The sequence below is a fragment of the Macaca nemestrina genome, chromosome 2 (genome assembly GCF_043159975.1).
Source record: "Macaca nemestrina isolate mMacNem1 chromosome 2, mMacNem.hap1, whole genome shotgun sequence".
Taxonomy (NCBI): domain Eukaryota; kingdom Metazoa; phylum Chordata; class Mammalia; order Primates; family Cercopithecidae; genus Macaca; species Macaca nemestrina.
In genome coordinates this window covers 115,877,834-115,890,668 of record NC_092126.1, presented here as the reverse complement: position 1 = coordinate 115,890,668, position 12,835 = coordinate 115,877,834, and the positions used below count along the sequence as shown (strand labels likewise).

The 12,835-nt window shown below is 57.8% G+C and overlaps 1 protein-coding gene across 2 annotated transcripts in view; it reads right to left on the bottom strand.

Moving 5' to 3' along the window:
* Nucleotides 1-12,835, bottom strand: part of LOC105480542 (dynein axonemal heavy chain 1) — a 91,444-nt gene that overhangs the window by 33,165 nt on the left and 45,444 nt on the right. For both annotated transcript variants that reach the window (XM_071091828.1, XM_071091829.1), the window contains exons 24-39: nucleotides 11,897-12,109; nucleotides 10,152-10,316; nucleotides 9,346-9,467; nucleotides 9,077-9,182; nucleotides 8,366-8,545; nucleotides 7,716-7,856; nucleotides 7,017-7,180; nucleotides 6,672-6,785; nucleotides 5,753-5,941; nucleotides 5,339-5,444; nucleotides 4,600-4,713; nucleotides 3,950-4,099; nucleotides 2,375-2,461; nucleotides 2,080-2,266; nucleotides 581-672; nucleotides 244-398 (exon numbers count right to left, since the gene is read on the bottom strand). In XM_071091828.1, the coding sequence (XP_070947929.1) occupies nucleotides 244-398; nucleotides 581-672; nucleotides 2,080-2,266; nucleotides 2,375-2,461; nucleotides 3,950-4,099; nucleotides 4,600-4,713; nucleotides 5,339-5,444; nucleotides 5,753-5,941; nucleotides 6,672-6,785; nucleotides 7,017-7,180; nucleotides 7,716-7,856; nucleotides 8,366-8,545; nucleotides 9,077-9,182; nucleotides 9,346-9,467; nucleotides 10,152-10,316; nucleotides 11,897-12,109 (2,285 nt within the window). The remainder of the gene's footprint in view (nucleotides 1-243; nucleotides 399-580; nucleotides 673-2,079; nucleotides 2,267-2,374; nucleotides 2,462-3,949; nucleotides 4,100-4,599; nucleotides 4,714-5,338; nucleotides 5,445-5,752; nucleotides 5,942-6,671; nucleotides 6,786-7,016; nucleotides 7,181-7,715; nucleotides 7,857-8,365; nucleotides 8,546-9,076; nucleotides 9,183-9,345; nucleotides 9,468-10,151; nucleotides 10,317-11,896; nucleotides 12,110-12,835) is intronic.

Genomic DNA, 12,835 nt, shown 5'->3' with positions numbered 1-12,835 from the left:
GTCATTCTTGCCTTACCATGAGCATGGTGCCATTATTGTCCCCCACTTTACAGACGAGGGAACCATGGCCTGGGGGGTGAGGAGAATCACTCAGCAAGGAAGTAGAATGGAGAATAGAATCCCAGACGCTGGACTGCAGAACCTGGCCTTCCACTGGGCTAATGGAGGGAGGGGTGTCTGCAGCCAACAGCCTCCAGAGGTCTGGGAGCAGGGCATCACTGGTGGGACTTGGGGGTCACTCACCACTCATGGGTGAGGAGGTCAAACTCCCCGTACAGCTGGCCCATCGTGATGGACTTGGGGTTGAGCACGTAGTAGTTGACAGCCTCGTACATGCCACCACTGATGGATGGCTGCCCTTTCAGTGATGTCATGGCAGCTGCCAGGACTCTGTAACACTGGGAGACGGATCGCCTGAGAGTGAGGCTCCCAGAGAGCAGGGCTGGAGTGGGCTGGGGACCACGGGGCGGGGAGGGGTATTCTATGCCAAGGGGCACAAATGGAGGCCAACCCCTGTTGAAGCCACACCCCCTGCAGGCCCACTGTCTGGACACTGGCTGCCAAGCTTGGCTCTGCTTACAGTACTCTTGCCGGAGCCTGTGGGCCCGACGAGCATGAGGCCGTGTCGCACCACCGTGGTCTCGTAGAGCTGGATGCACTTGGTCAGGAAGCCTGGGGACATGGCATGGGGCCCAAGGGTCAGAGCATGGGCTTGGGTCCTGGCCACACCACTATGGGTGAGTCACTGCACTTCCTGAGCCCCAATTTCCTCATCTATAAAATGAGGACGGTGGTAGCACCTACATCATAGGCAAGGGCAGGTGAAGCCTAAGCACAGAACTTGGCACAGAGTAGAAACTCTGTAAATGCCAGCCATTCTTCCCACTGTGACCACCATTCCTTCACAGCCGTTGGTCAGGTGGTCAGCCTTCACCAGCTTGCTCAGTGTCAGCTGTCACAGGCCCCAACTTCAGCCCTGGCCTGCTGAGAGCACCACCTCAATTAAGTGCTGACTCCTATGAGCAAACTTCCTAGAGACAAGATCCTAGGGTCAGTCAGGAGCTATAGAGACAGCTGCCAGCAGGCAGAGACCAGGTCCACGGGGTAGGGAATAAATGCCTCCCTTTGGCCCAAGAAGGGTGGTCTCTGCCAAAGGGATAGGGCCCAATTAGCCAGGGATGGCGAAGGTGACCTAAGGCTGTGAGGGAGAGAAGAGCTTGAGGCTTCATTCAACAAGCCTGCTGGGGTCGGGGGTGCAGGAGGTGACCAGAGGAGGAAGCATTAGAGCCGCATGTGGAACTGAAGCACAATGGAAGGCATCTGGGAGAGGCCTTGCAGGGCTGAGCAGGAGCACATCAACTGCCCGGGGCCCCAAGGAGGGCCCTGAGTGGCCAGGGTGACCGGCCATGGCTTCCCAGAGGAGCTCCCCTTGCAGCCCCACCAGAGGACCTGCTGGAGGGGGTGGCCAGCTAGGGATGAACTGAGACCCTCATCCTACTATGAGGAGTGAAGGTTTGGGATGAGAGAGAGTCTATTTGAGGGCAGTGTGTCCCACAGCCCTCCCAGACATGTGGTGGCCTTTGCAACAAGTCAGTGAAGGAAGGACCCAAATGTTCTTTTTTAGCGCGATGACGCCAGGGGTGTCACTCAACAAGGAACATGGGCAAGTCCCGCTAGTGGGGTGGAGCCAAGAGGCCTCTGGAAGAGGTGAGTGGTGGCTCTGGTGAAGTGGCCTGGGGTGCAAAGAACATGGCCTTGAAGCTCCAGTCACACCCCAGTGAGGTCCAGGCCCTGATGAAGCAAGGCCCAAGAGAAGCCTGGGGCTCTCAGCCCACACGGGAAGGAGGGCCCGGGAAGGGGACAATGCCTGCTTCCCCACCACCAGGAAGGTTTTGGTGGAGACTGGGCCAGGACATCTGCCCTACCCCTGGATTGCTCGGCTGAGAGCCTGGGCCTGCAGCACACTTGGCCAGGTGTGAGCGCCCCAGGGGCTGGACTGTCCTGTCTCTGTCTCCCTGACCTGGACTCCAAGGTGGCCAGGGCCAGCCCTTCAACGAACACTCAGGGCCCAAGGCTCACCCTCCACGTCCTTGAGGTTGCTCTTCCTGCAGGCCTCGCGGATGGCCTCGTCCAGGATGCCATAGTCCGTGTCCTCCTCCCTGATGGTGGGAAACAGGTCGGACACGATCCCAGAGAAGAGCTTGAGGTCCTCCTGCAGGAACTTGGGTACATTCACGTCACGGATGGCCCGGAGGCAGATCAGCTCCTGCAGCAGGTGCCAGCCGAGCCTTCAGGGCGGTGGGCCAGCTGCCCTCCAGCTGCCCAGGACCCCTCCCAGAGTTCCACTCCTGGAGCACTGCTGGGTGGAGCTCACCTCATTCATGCTGGGGTTTTCTCGCTTGAGGTTCCCAGCAGCCGAGATCACAGTCTTCACGGCTCTCATCCCGAAGTCATAGTGATCCTGTCACCATACAGAAGGAGGCATGGGTGAGCACTGTCCCTCTCCGAGGCTTCTGCCTGGAACACTCTGCCTCCCACCTGGCAGCTGGCCAATTCTCATCACCAGCTCACAGCACTTCCCTTGCAGACCTGCTGGGACCACCTACATGCCCAGCCTGGGCAGATGCCCCTTCTTTGGGCTCCCCAGACACCCTGTACTTTACTGTCCCGATAGCCCCCTCCTTTATCCGATACCCATCCTGCATCCTTTGATCACTGTCCCAGCACATGGCCAGGGGCAGGAAGGCACTCTAGCTGTGCTGGAAAAGTGAATGAAGGAGTTTCCCATCTGTGCAACAATCAACTTGGCCTTGATGGCCCTTGAGCTTCCTTCTAACATTCTCCCATAACATCTCTCCAGACCCATCTTTTTGGTCACACCACAGTGGTTTTTTCCCTAGCCTGTTTCTCTTCATTACACAGTAAGTGTGTTGGAAATAGTTAAATTAATCATTCTGCCCCATGGTGCCCAGCCAAGAGGGCTCCATATAGACCCAATCCATAGACTAGCATATGTTCCAGAAATCTTGGACTTGGAGTCGCATGAAGAGGCTGGGCTTGACTTTGGGTCATTTCTACTTGGGAAGGGTTGAGTGCATTTCCAAAACCATGTGGGATAGTTGCTCTGATTGGGGGTGTGGAGCATTTTGGAAAGAAGGGTATGTGGGAGCGCCGGCACCTAGGAGTGCACCGTGATGAACTGCCGCTGCTTTTCCTGGTAACAGGCTGCATCTTTTCTAGCTCATAGATTTTGGTGGACTGCATCTGGCCAAAGATAGTACTGATTACCCCTGACCACAGTCATTGGTGTTCATGGATGAGCAGGTGACCCAGAGAAGGCCCATTGGGGTGACACCAGGGATATTTTTCTGAAATCATGATGGAAAACAAAGTTGCTAGCATGTCAGCCCAGAGGTGGGACTCGTCTCTGCTGCTGCAAAGTGGGGGCCTGCCTGGGAACCAAGCTGAACAGGAAAGCTCATCCACCAGCACTGGTGCCTGGGCCGCCCCATCTGTCCTTAGAATCTGGGCTCAGCACGCTGAGTGGAAGGATGGTGGTGCTGGGAGGCTCGGAGGGCCTGGTGTCCTGTTCTGGTCCCCACGAGGCCCAAGTGCACTTGCTTCCCAGCCTGGAGTTCTGAAGCTCTTCGTGCCCTAATGATCGAGGCTCTTGCACCTGAACTAGCCAGATGGGCATCTGTTCCTGGCTCCTGCTCCAGCGCTGCTGTGTACTGCATGAGCCTGGCCAGACCTTTAGTTACCTAGGACCTCAATGTCCTCAACTGACAAATGGGCATGTAACTCCTATCTCCAAGGATTGCTGGGAGAAGCCCACAAGGTAATGCCTGTAAAGCACCGGGCATAGAGCCTGGCCCTCAGCAGGTGCCCTGGAGGCTGGGAGCAGGCAGAAGTTCTCAGACCCTGGAACCCCATCAGGGCAGGACCGCACCTGGGAGCTGAGCTGCTCAGAAGACAGCTTGAAGGTGGTTGTGATCTTCTTAGCCAGCACACTGGCCTCATTAAAACCAAAGGAATAGAGGGAGATCTCAGCGATCATGGCGTAATCTGGAACCATCATGGCCACGGGTCGGAAGAGCGCCTGGGGCACACGGTGCACATGTGAATAGCAGACAGAGCTCACTCCCAGAGCATCCTCAGCTTCACCCGGCCCTCCTCCCCAACGCACTGGGACTCTCTGCTGCACCAAGCCTGCCACAGCTGAGGCTTCCACTCCCCTGAGGCTGGCAGCTCTGCCATTAGAGTGGATCCTTTGTGTTGATCCAAACCTGCCCCCACATGACTCCCAGGAGATGCCCCTCTTGGCTCCTGCTTTCCTATTTCTCCTGAAGGCCCAGGGTGAACCGGTCTCATAAGATTCCCCCTCCACACCACATCCCTAGGCAGCCTGACTTCTCCCATGAGAAGCACCCTGAGAACAAGTTTGAGGCCCTGAGGCCTCCCCTCCATGGCTAGGGGACTGCCACAGGGAATCACAGTCCCTGGAGTCCAAGCAATTGTGTCCTTGCATAAGTGACTTAGCCTCTCTGAACTCAGGCCAGAGCTCTGGTGCTTCCTGGGCCACTCTGGGCCTGCACTTGCCTTCAGATTGTCAGGCAGCTCCGTGCGGCCAGCGTAGCCTGGGTTCATGGTGATAAACACCGCGCAGGATGGCACCAGTGGGATCTCCACACCCTCAAACATGAAGCGTTCCACCTGCAGCAGGGAGAGGCTGACTTGCCTGGGACTAGGGTGCCCAGCCTTGTCCCCTCCTCTGAGTGGGCCCCTTGTCCCCTGGTGATGCCCCTGTCCTGGCTGTAGCTGGTAGGCCAGGCCTGGACCCCTGACCATGGGTTGGACCCTGTCTCAGGATCTGGCCTGAAACCTCAGGCCCCAGTGGCTGGCTGCCCATGGCCTCCCAACTCCTGGCTTCAGGCCCTTGGAGGTCTCCACATCTCCTGCTTCCCACTCACTCCACCCTCAATTCCCCAGCCCCAAGCAAGCTTAGCCTGACTAGGGGAGTTGAGGAGGAGGTAACTGCCAGCCTCTCAGCTCTTGTCTCCAGAACAAGGTTCCTGGCTGCCCTGCACGTGGCTAGAGAGAGGACTAATGCCTGGGGCTTTCCATAAAGGTCAGGATGTAACGAGGAGGGGACTCCTTCATCCCCCGCAGCTTGGCCTGGGAGATGCCCACAGACTGGGGTGAGGGTGTGCCCCCTGGGACAAGAGAGGCTGGACCCAGGGCGGACCCTAGCGCCTGGCTTCTCAGCCTGCAATGGGGAGCAGTATGGTGGCACGAGTGTGGCAGATCCAAGGGAGTAGAGCGGCGCCCCCAGGCTTACCCGCTGCTGCTGCGCCTTCTGGATGGTGGTGATCTGCTGCGCCACCACAGACAGCACCTCAATGTCGATGCGATTGAACTCGTCGAAGCAGGCCCAGGCCCCGGCACTGAGTGAGGCCAGAACATCGGATGGGGCACATGTGTTCAGAGCCCAACCTGGGCACCTCCCTCTGAGGGCCCCCTCCAACTCCACTCAGGAGGAAGCCCTCAGGGACAATCTCCATCAGCTCAGTCTTCAACCCACTGCCACTCCCCACCCCACTGCCCCCGGGACCAAGCCCTGATGCCTATTAACCCCTTCTGTCCCCTCCACCATCCTTTGAGGCCCCTCTCAGGCAATGTCCTCACCTAGCCCTCCCCAAGGAGAGTTTGGCTGTTCTACCCCATCCTGTGCCACCCTCAGGCCCAGCCTCACCTGGCCAGCCCCTTGAAGAACTTGCCCATGGCCATGAAGTCAAGCTGGTCAGAGCAGTTGAACACAACGGTCTGTATGGCCAAGGCCTTGCCCAGGTCTTTGGTGGTCTCAGTTTTGCCTGTGCCAGCCGGGCCAGCTGGGGCACCCCCAAACTTGAGGTGCAGGGCCCCGGTCAGTGTCAGGTAGCACCTGCAGGAGAGCGAGGAGGTGGGCTCGGGCTGCACATAGCCCAGACACTCCCCCTTTCCTTGGAATTTCCTGTGGGCTGGGGCCTCTAGCCCCGTTCCCCTCTGGGGGGCCTGGGTGTGCCCAGCCCGGCTCCAGGGTCAGGACTGGGGCCTGCGGACACCTGCCCAGCGTGTTCCTTGTCCCACTTCACTGCCCTGCCCAACTTTGCCCAGGGACCCCTGGGGATGGCCAACATGTGGCCACACTTGACTTCCCTCACTCAAAACACAGCTTGAAAATCCAGCTGGTGCTAGACACAGGCAGCAAGATGACGTGACTGACTGAGGTAGGAGAGAACTATTAGAAAAGGGCTCACCCATGATGTCTCTCAGCTCAGTTCCTCTGGCACATTAAAGGAGGAATTGACGGATAAAAACAGGAAAGTGCATACCCATTAGATGCTCACTGAGTGCCACACGTGTGCTGAGAGCTCTACATGTATCAGCTCATGAAGTTCTCATTACCACCCTGAGGAGGCCTCAGAGGAAACTCAGGCACAGAGGGGTCAAGTCACCTGCCCGAAGTCATTCTGCTTGTGACGGGCAGAACTGAGATCTGAGCCCAAAGCCCTTGGTTTTAACCCTGCTCTGCTCTGATGGACTAGATCACCCCAGAATGGCCATGGTCCCTGGACTCCTGGGCCAGAGAGAACTGGAGGGAGGGTGGGAAGGAGCAAGAAGGGAACGCTCACCTGTCGGTGAGGGGCGTGATCACCAGCCTCCCACTGTTGCCCAGGTACTCGTAGCCATAGATGAACTCAGCATTCACAGCACGGATATACAGGTCATTATTTGTCCAGTAGTACCTGGTGGTGCAGGGAGATGGGGGCCTGGCTATGGGGCTGTGGGCCACTGGGCAGGATATATAGTCAAGGAGAGAGGGTTCTTTTTGGGACTGAGGGCATCAAGGCACACATGCCCAGCTTGTCCCAGAGCCTCGAGGACAGGGACCAGCTTATTGCTAACTGACTTTCCTCTTTTCCCCTGCCCCTTCCTGGCAGCTGCTCTGGCCCTGGGGGCGCCCCCCACATCCTCACCTCAGCTGTGAGATCCACTCGAAGTCATTCACGCTGACCACATTCTCCTGGATTAGCTTGCTCACCACATCCTTGGCGTGGACCTCAATGACGATTAGTGCTGACAGCACTGCCCGCTGCATACGGGACAGCTTCCCTCGCACCAGGGCCACCAGATCACTGAGCTGCAGGAGTGGGGGGCACTGTCAAAATCAGGGTATCACGAGGAGGCTCACCCTCCCCTTTCATAGAGGGTGGGCTTCCACCACGAACGGTCCCTCTATCCTGGGGGGCTCTGATGGTCTGAGTTGGGAGGGAAGCAGGGACCAGGCTGGGGGAAGAAGGAAGTAGAATGGAGACACATGCCTGGTGTCTGCCTCCCTGCAGCATGTGGTGCTGTCTGAGCCCTCAATGCCGGGAGGGGGAGCCTGGCAAGGTGCCGGAGCACAGGGCAAGGGGTACCTGCGGTACTGTGCAGGAGGGACCAGGCGCATGGCTCCCTCACTGACCCTTGGGGAGGCGGCATCGCCTCAGGCCCATCCTTCCTGTGGGTGGCTTGTTGTAAGACACTTCAAGGGTGTCTGACCTCTCCTTTAGACCCAACCCTGGGCCTCTTCCAGGCTCAATATAGGAAAAAGCTCCTGGACTGGACTGGGACTGGGCCCTCCTGTGCCATGTTGGGGGTGGAGGGGGACAGACAGGGGTCCTCTTGACTCCAACCTGCTGGCAGAGCTGGGGGAACAGCCGGCTTCTGAGGTCGCTGGCCTCCAGAGCCTCTGCCACCTCCATGGTCCAGTAGGTCTGGCACCCAGCGATGGTCACCTGGCCAGGCCAGTTCAGAACCCACTGGGTCCTGAGCATCTGGGAAGACAACATGGGCAGGCTGACCTGGACAGCTGCAGCCCCAATCCCGTTCTCTCTTCTTCCTCTGAATGCTGTCTATGCTCTGGCCTTTCAGACTTGACTCCAGTTGTTGATGCCACCAGTCCCTCTAGAGCAGGGAAGCCCTTATGCTCTGGGCTTCTCGGGGTGGCAGAGATATCTCTGAACTGACTCTGCAGGCTGGGGAGTCACCTAGAGCCCAGCTGCAGGTCACGGTCATAGGGCTGAGAGAAAGACTACAGGAGAGGGCCCAGCCTGGAGCCTGGCACCCAGTGAGTGCTGGGAACGGAATAGCCATCCCGATGATCATTAGGAGTGAGTCTCACTTTATGGAGTGTGTACAGAAAGGAAAGACTTCAGAGTCCCTCCTGAGCCCCCAGGGCCCTCATGGCTGCAGCCTGAGGACGAGGCCGGCTGGAGCAGGAGAGCACTGAGAGGAAACAGAGGGGCGCAGGGGCGGAAGACTGTATGGGCTGCGGGAGGCTCACCGTGGGGTAGGCCCTGATGGCCCTCTCAATGATGTCGTGCACACTGGCCTTCATGCTGCGCTCTACCTCCTGCAGCCAGTCCTCCACGTTGCTAGAGGGGTAGATGGAGAAGGACAACTGCACCTCCTCCCCCTCGGCCGAGTACATGTGCGTGATCTCCAGGTCCTCCTGGAACAGCAGCTGCGAGCAGTGGGGGAGCAGAAGTGGGGTCACCTCTGGTATGCCCAGATGCCCTGGCCACCACAGCCCCAGCGCTGAACCTGCCCGGTGCCCTCCACCTCAGGAAGAGAGCCCTGACTTCGCGTCCCCCCGCGAGTCTATCTTGCCTGCCTTCTCCCCAGCAGTGTTCAGGCCCCAGCCCAGGCCTGGCATGAAGCAGGCTTTGGGGAAGGAGGCTGACTGCCCTGCATGTCCCCAGCCTCCCAAATAGATAAGGGAAGACAAAGCAGGTCACAGGCCTCTGGCCTCATGGGTTTTGCAGTGTGCTGGGGAGACAGGGAGCCCCTGGTGAGTTGGAAATCCAGGGCTCCCAGCCCTGAACTGGAGATTCTGCAGTTGACCTTCCTCCCACAGGCCCCGGGGGTGTCTCCAAAGACCAGGAATGTCATTTGCCACGTTTCCTGCTAAAAGGGCTCAGCACAAAAAGAGAGAGGTTCTCCCTGGGAAGATGCCCCATGCTCCTGGCCCTGAGCCCCAGGCCCTGCTGCCCACCCGGGCGATGTTCTCGAAGCACTTGCGCAGGTGTGGCTGGACGGCCGTGGGGTCCTTCGTCTGCGACAAGATCTCTAGTAGTTCGTCATCTGACAGGAAGTAGAATCTGCCAGGGGAACAGGGGTGAGGAATCGGGTCGTGCAGGCTCCCTGGGCCCCAGCTGCCCCAGCACTACGGACATCCCCACACCCTAGCCTGAGCAGGGCCCTGGACGCCTCAGCCTCATGGGCAGGCAGTGGTGGAGTGGGCATGGGCCAAGTGGCGCCCACCTGGGGAAGGCACTCCGCTTGGTCTCCAGATACTCGCTGAGGCCCTTCTGCACCAGGTCCAGAATCTTGTTGCAGTCCCGCAGGCTGTCCAGCATCCTCAGGTCGGAACACACATTGATCACCTGCAGGACCCAGGCCATGCACAGAAACGGGTGGTGAGCATGGTCCAGGTAGCAAGGCAGGCTCGTCCCAGAGCACCCTCACCAGCCAGAGCTCCTCAGCAGGGACTGGGGAGGAAGATGCAGAAAAATTCTGCCTGAGCCAGTGGCTGCATCCATCAGCCCCACAGAAAAAATTCTATGGTCAAACAAGTTAGAGTTAAACAAAGCTAAAGAGTTTGCTTTGCTGCAGGACTTGTCAGGGCTTCTAAAATGCTAATATGGGCCGGGCACGGTGGCTTACGCCTGTAATCCCAGCGCTTTGGGAGGCTGAGGCGGGTGGATTACCTGAGGTCAGGAGTTCGAGACCAGCCTGACCAACATGGTGAACTCCCGACTCTACTAAAAAAAAAAAAAAAAAAAAAATCAGCTGGGCGTGGTGGCACATGCCTGTAGTCCCAGCTACTCGGGAGGCTGAGGCAGGAGAATGGCGTGAACCCGGGAGGCGGAGCTTGCAGTGAGCCGAGATTGTGCCACTGCACTCCAGCCTGGATGACAGAGCGAGACTCTGTCTAAAAAAAAAAAAAGACCAAATCCTCAGTAAGCCAGCTACCAGCTTTTTCTGTGTAGGGAGGGAAGAGACTAGGAAGCTACGTGACCAGGGCCCTTGGGCATCCCAGCTTCCCCTCCCACCCCCGTTGAGCTTGCCTCCCGGTTCTCATAGGCATTCTTCATGATCTTCTTCCAGATCCGCTCCATGGTCTGGTAGCGCTTGCTCTCCACAGGCAGCTGCCGGTTGATGTCCTCAGAGCTAAAGATGGGCTCCAGGTAGAGCCAGGACCGCTGACAGTTCAGCCACTCCTCCAGAACCTCCTGGGGAGGGGAGGGGCAGGGAGGGGTGTGATATGGACTGTCAGGGTCCAAGCTGGGGTTTGTCCCAATGACTGAGACATTTCACCCCACCAGCATGTTGGGCAGAGCACTGGACACCAGAGCCAGTGTCTACAGGGAGATTTCTAGATGGTGCTGTCATCTGTGATACTCCAGGGAACAAAGAGGATACAGGGATGCCTGCCCTCCAGAGAAGTCCCACATCCCCACAGGACACCCAAGCCTCCAAAGGAGCTGGGGGAGCTGCTCTTCCGAAGGAAGGAACACACCCACGCCAGCAAAGCCTGCAGTGATAGGAAAGACTTGGAGCCTGGGAGACAAACCAGCCTCCTTCCTGGAAGGACTTCTGGGTCCATGACCCCAGGATTCTCTGAGATCCAATGGGTCTTGAGTGTGAGAGTCCTAAAATACTCTCTGAAACATGAGTCCAAGGGTGAGACATCTTCAAAATGAGCCATTTCCCCCTTCTGCCTCCAAAATCCCAATTCAGGATGTATCTCTTGTCTTCTCGCATCAGCGCAAACTCACACACTCATCCATTTCTTCCTCATGGGATGGGGGTCACAGTCAGCAGTGTCAGCACTGTGCCAGGCCCTGGTGGGCACTAGGGGAAATAGAATGGAACGTGGCCTGGTCCCTTCCCTCGAGGGGCCTACAGCCCACTAGGGAGCCAGTTCTGCCTCTGAATCATGGACCCAGCATGTGTAGTGGACTCCGTAAGAGGCACTGACAATGGCCTTGGTGGGAACCCCTTGAAGGAGGGTGAGGGAGATTTGGCAAGGCTGCTTGGTGCTGGGCCTTGGAGGAGATGGAAGGCGGGCATCGAACTCCAGGTCGAGTGGACAGCGTGAGCAGAGGGAGACCTGGGACAGTGCTGACCAGCTCAGGCCTCTCTGGGTGGTCCAGGCACACAGAGGAGCCCTCCTCACTTGCTTCTGGCCTTCACCGGAGGTCTCTGAACAGCTCCCAGGGAGGCCGGGGGAAAGGGATATCACAGTCACACCTGCAGGCTGGCCCTGGGACTGCCCTCCAGGGCTCTGTGGGCAGCCCTTGCCTCTGGCCTTGAGAGCCCAAGACAAGCACAGTCCCTGGTGGCCCAGTCCCTGGTGGCCCAGTCCCCTCAACCAAGGTAGCTCCAAATGAGACGAGAATGGAAGCTCAGGACAGGGTCGGAAAGGGTACTGAGGTGCTCTGGGGCCTTGTGATATCTGGCCCAGAAAGTGTCAGTACTGGAGATCCTGGTTGTACCAAGCTCAGGCAGCCCTGGGGAGGCCGGCTGGCAGTTCTCAGGCCCATCCTCAGCCACATTTTGGGACCGAAATACTGCCCCTACACACCCTTATCTGCCTCATTCAGTAGCTGAACCTCATGGATGGAGAGCCCATCCTAGTTGCCCCCCTCTGAATGCACTGGGGCGGGGTCTGCCAGAGAGCCAGGGCTGTGTGAATAGGGGCAAGGCACTGCGACGCTTTGAACCCCACCCGGAGACCATCAGTGACACCTGTGGGCCGGGCTCTCTGAATTGGGGGAGCAATAAGGGAAGGACTGGGGGGAGGGCCGACCTGGGTCAGCTTCAGTTTGTTCTCCCAGGAGTTGATGCGCTGCTCAAAGGGCTTCTTGTAGGGTGAAAATGACATGCTCTGAGTCATGACGATGTGGTCGTCCAGCAGCTGCGAGGCCTCGTCCGGGCTCTTCAGGATGTAGGTGTCTGTCGCCTTGTAGGGCAGTACATTGAACAGGATGGTCGACCACTCCTTCTCCATCTTGTCCAGTGCCTGGGGTGGGGGACAAGCCAGGCTGAGTTCCGGGAGGAGCTGGTCCTGATGCTGTCTGACTAGCCCTGCCCAGAGAAGCAGCAGACAGTACCTGGCCATGACCTCCACATGGCCCCTCTGGCAAATACTCTCGGCTTGTTTGGCAACAAGTCCCATGTGAGCCCTTGTCTGAATTCAGGGCCAATTCACTCTTTTTTTTTTTTTTTTTTTTTTCTGAGGTGGAGTCTTGCTCTGTTACCTAGGCTGGAGTGCAGTGGCACAATCTTGGTTCACAGCAACCTTTGCCTCCCAGATTCAAGCAATTCTCCTGCCTCAGCCTCCCGAGTAGCTGGGATTACAGGCGTGCACCACCATGCCCAGATAGTTTTTGGGTTTTTATTAGAGACGGAGTTTCACTATGTTAGCCAGGCTGGTCTCAAACTCCTGACCTCAAGTGATCCACCGCCTTGGCCTCCCAAAGTGCTGGGATTATAGGCATGAGCCACTGTGTTCAGCCCATTTCACTCTTACACATGTGCTGCATGTGGTTGTACATACATGTTGGGAGGCAGCTAAGATTAGCAGGAGTGTGGGCGTTGGTCTCACCTCCGGCATTTACTGTGTCACCCTGGCCAGTTGCTGAACTTTTCTGAGCCTTAATTGATGTATATTTGTTTTGTTTTGTTTTGTTTTGAGACAGGGTCTCAGTCTGTCTCCCTGGCTGGAGTGCAGTGGCATAATCACTGC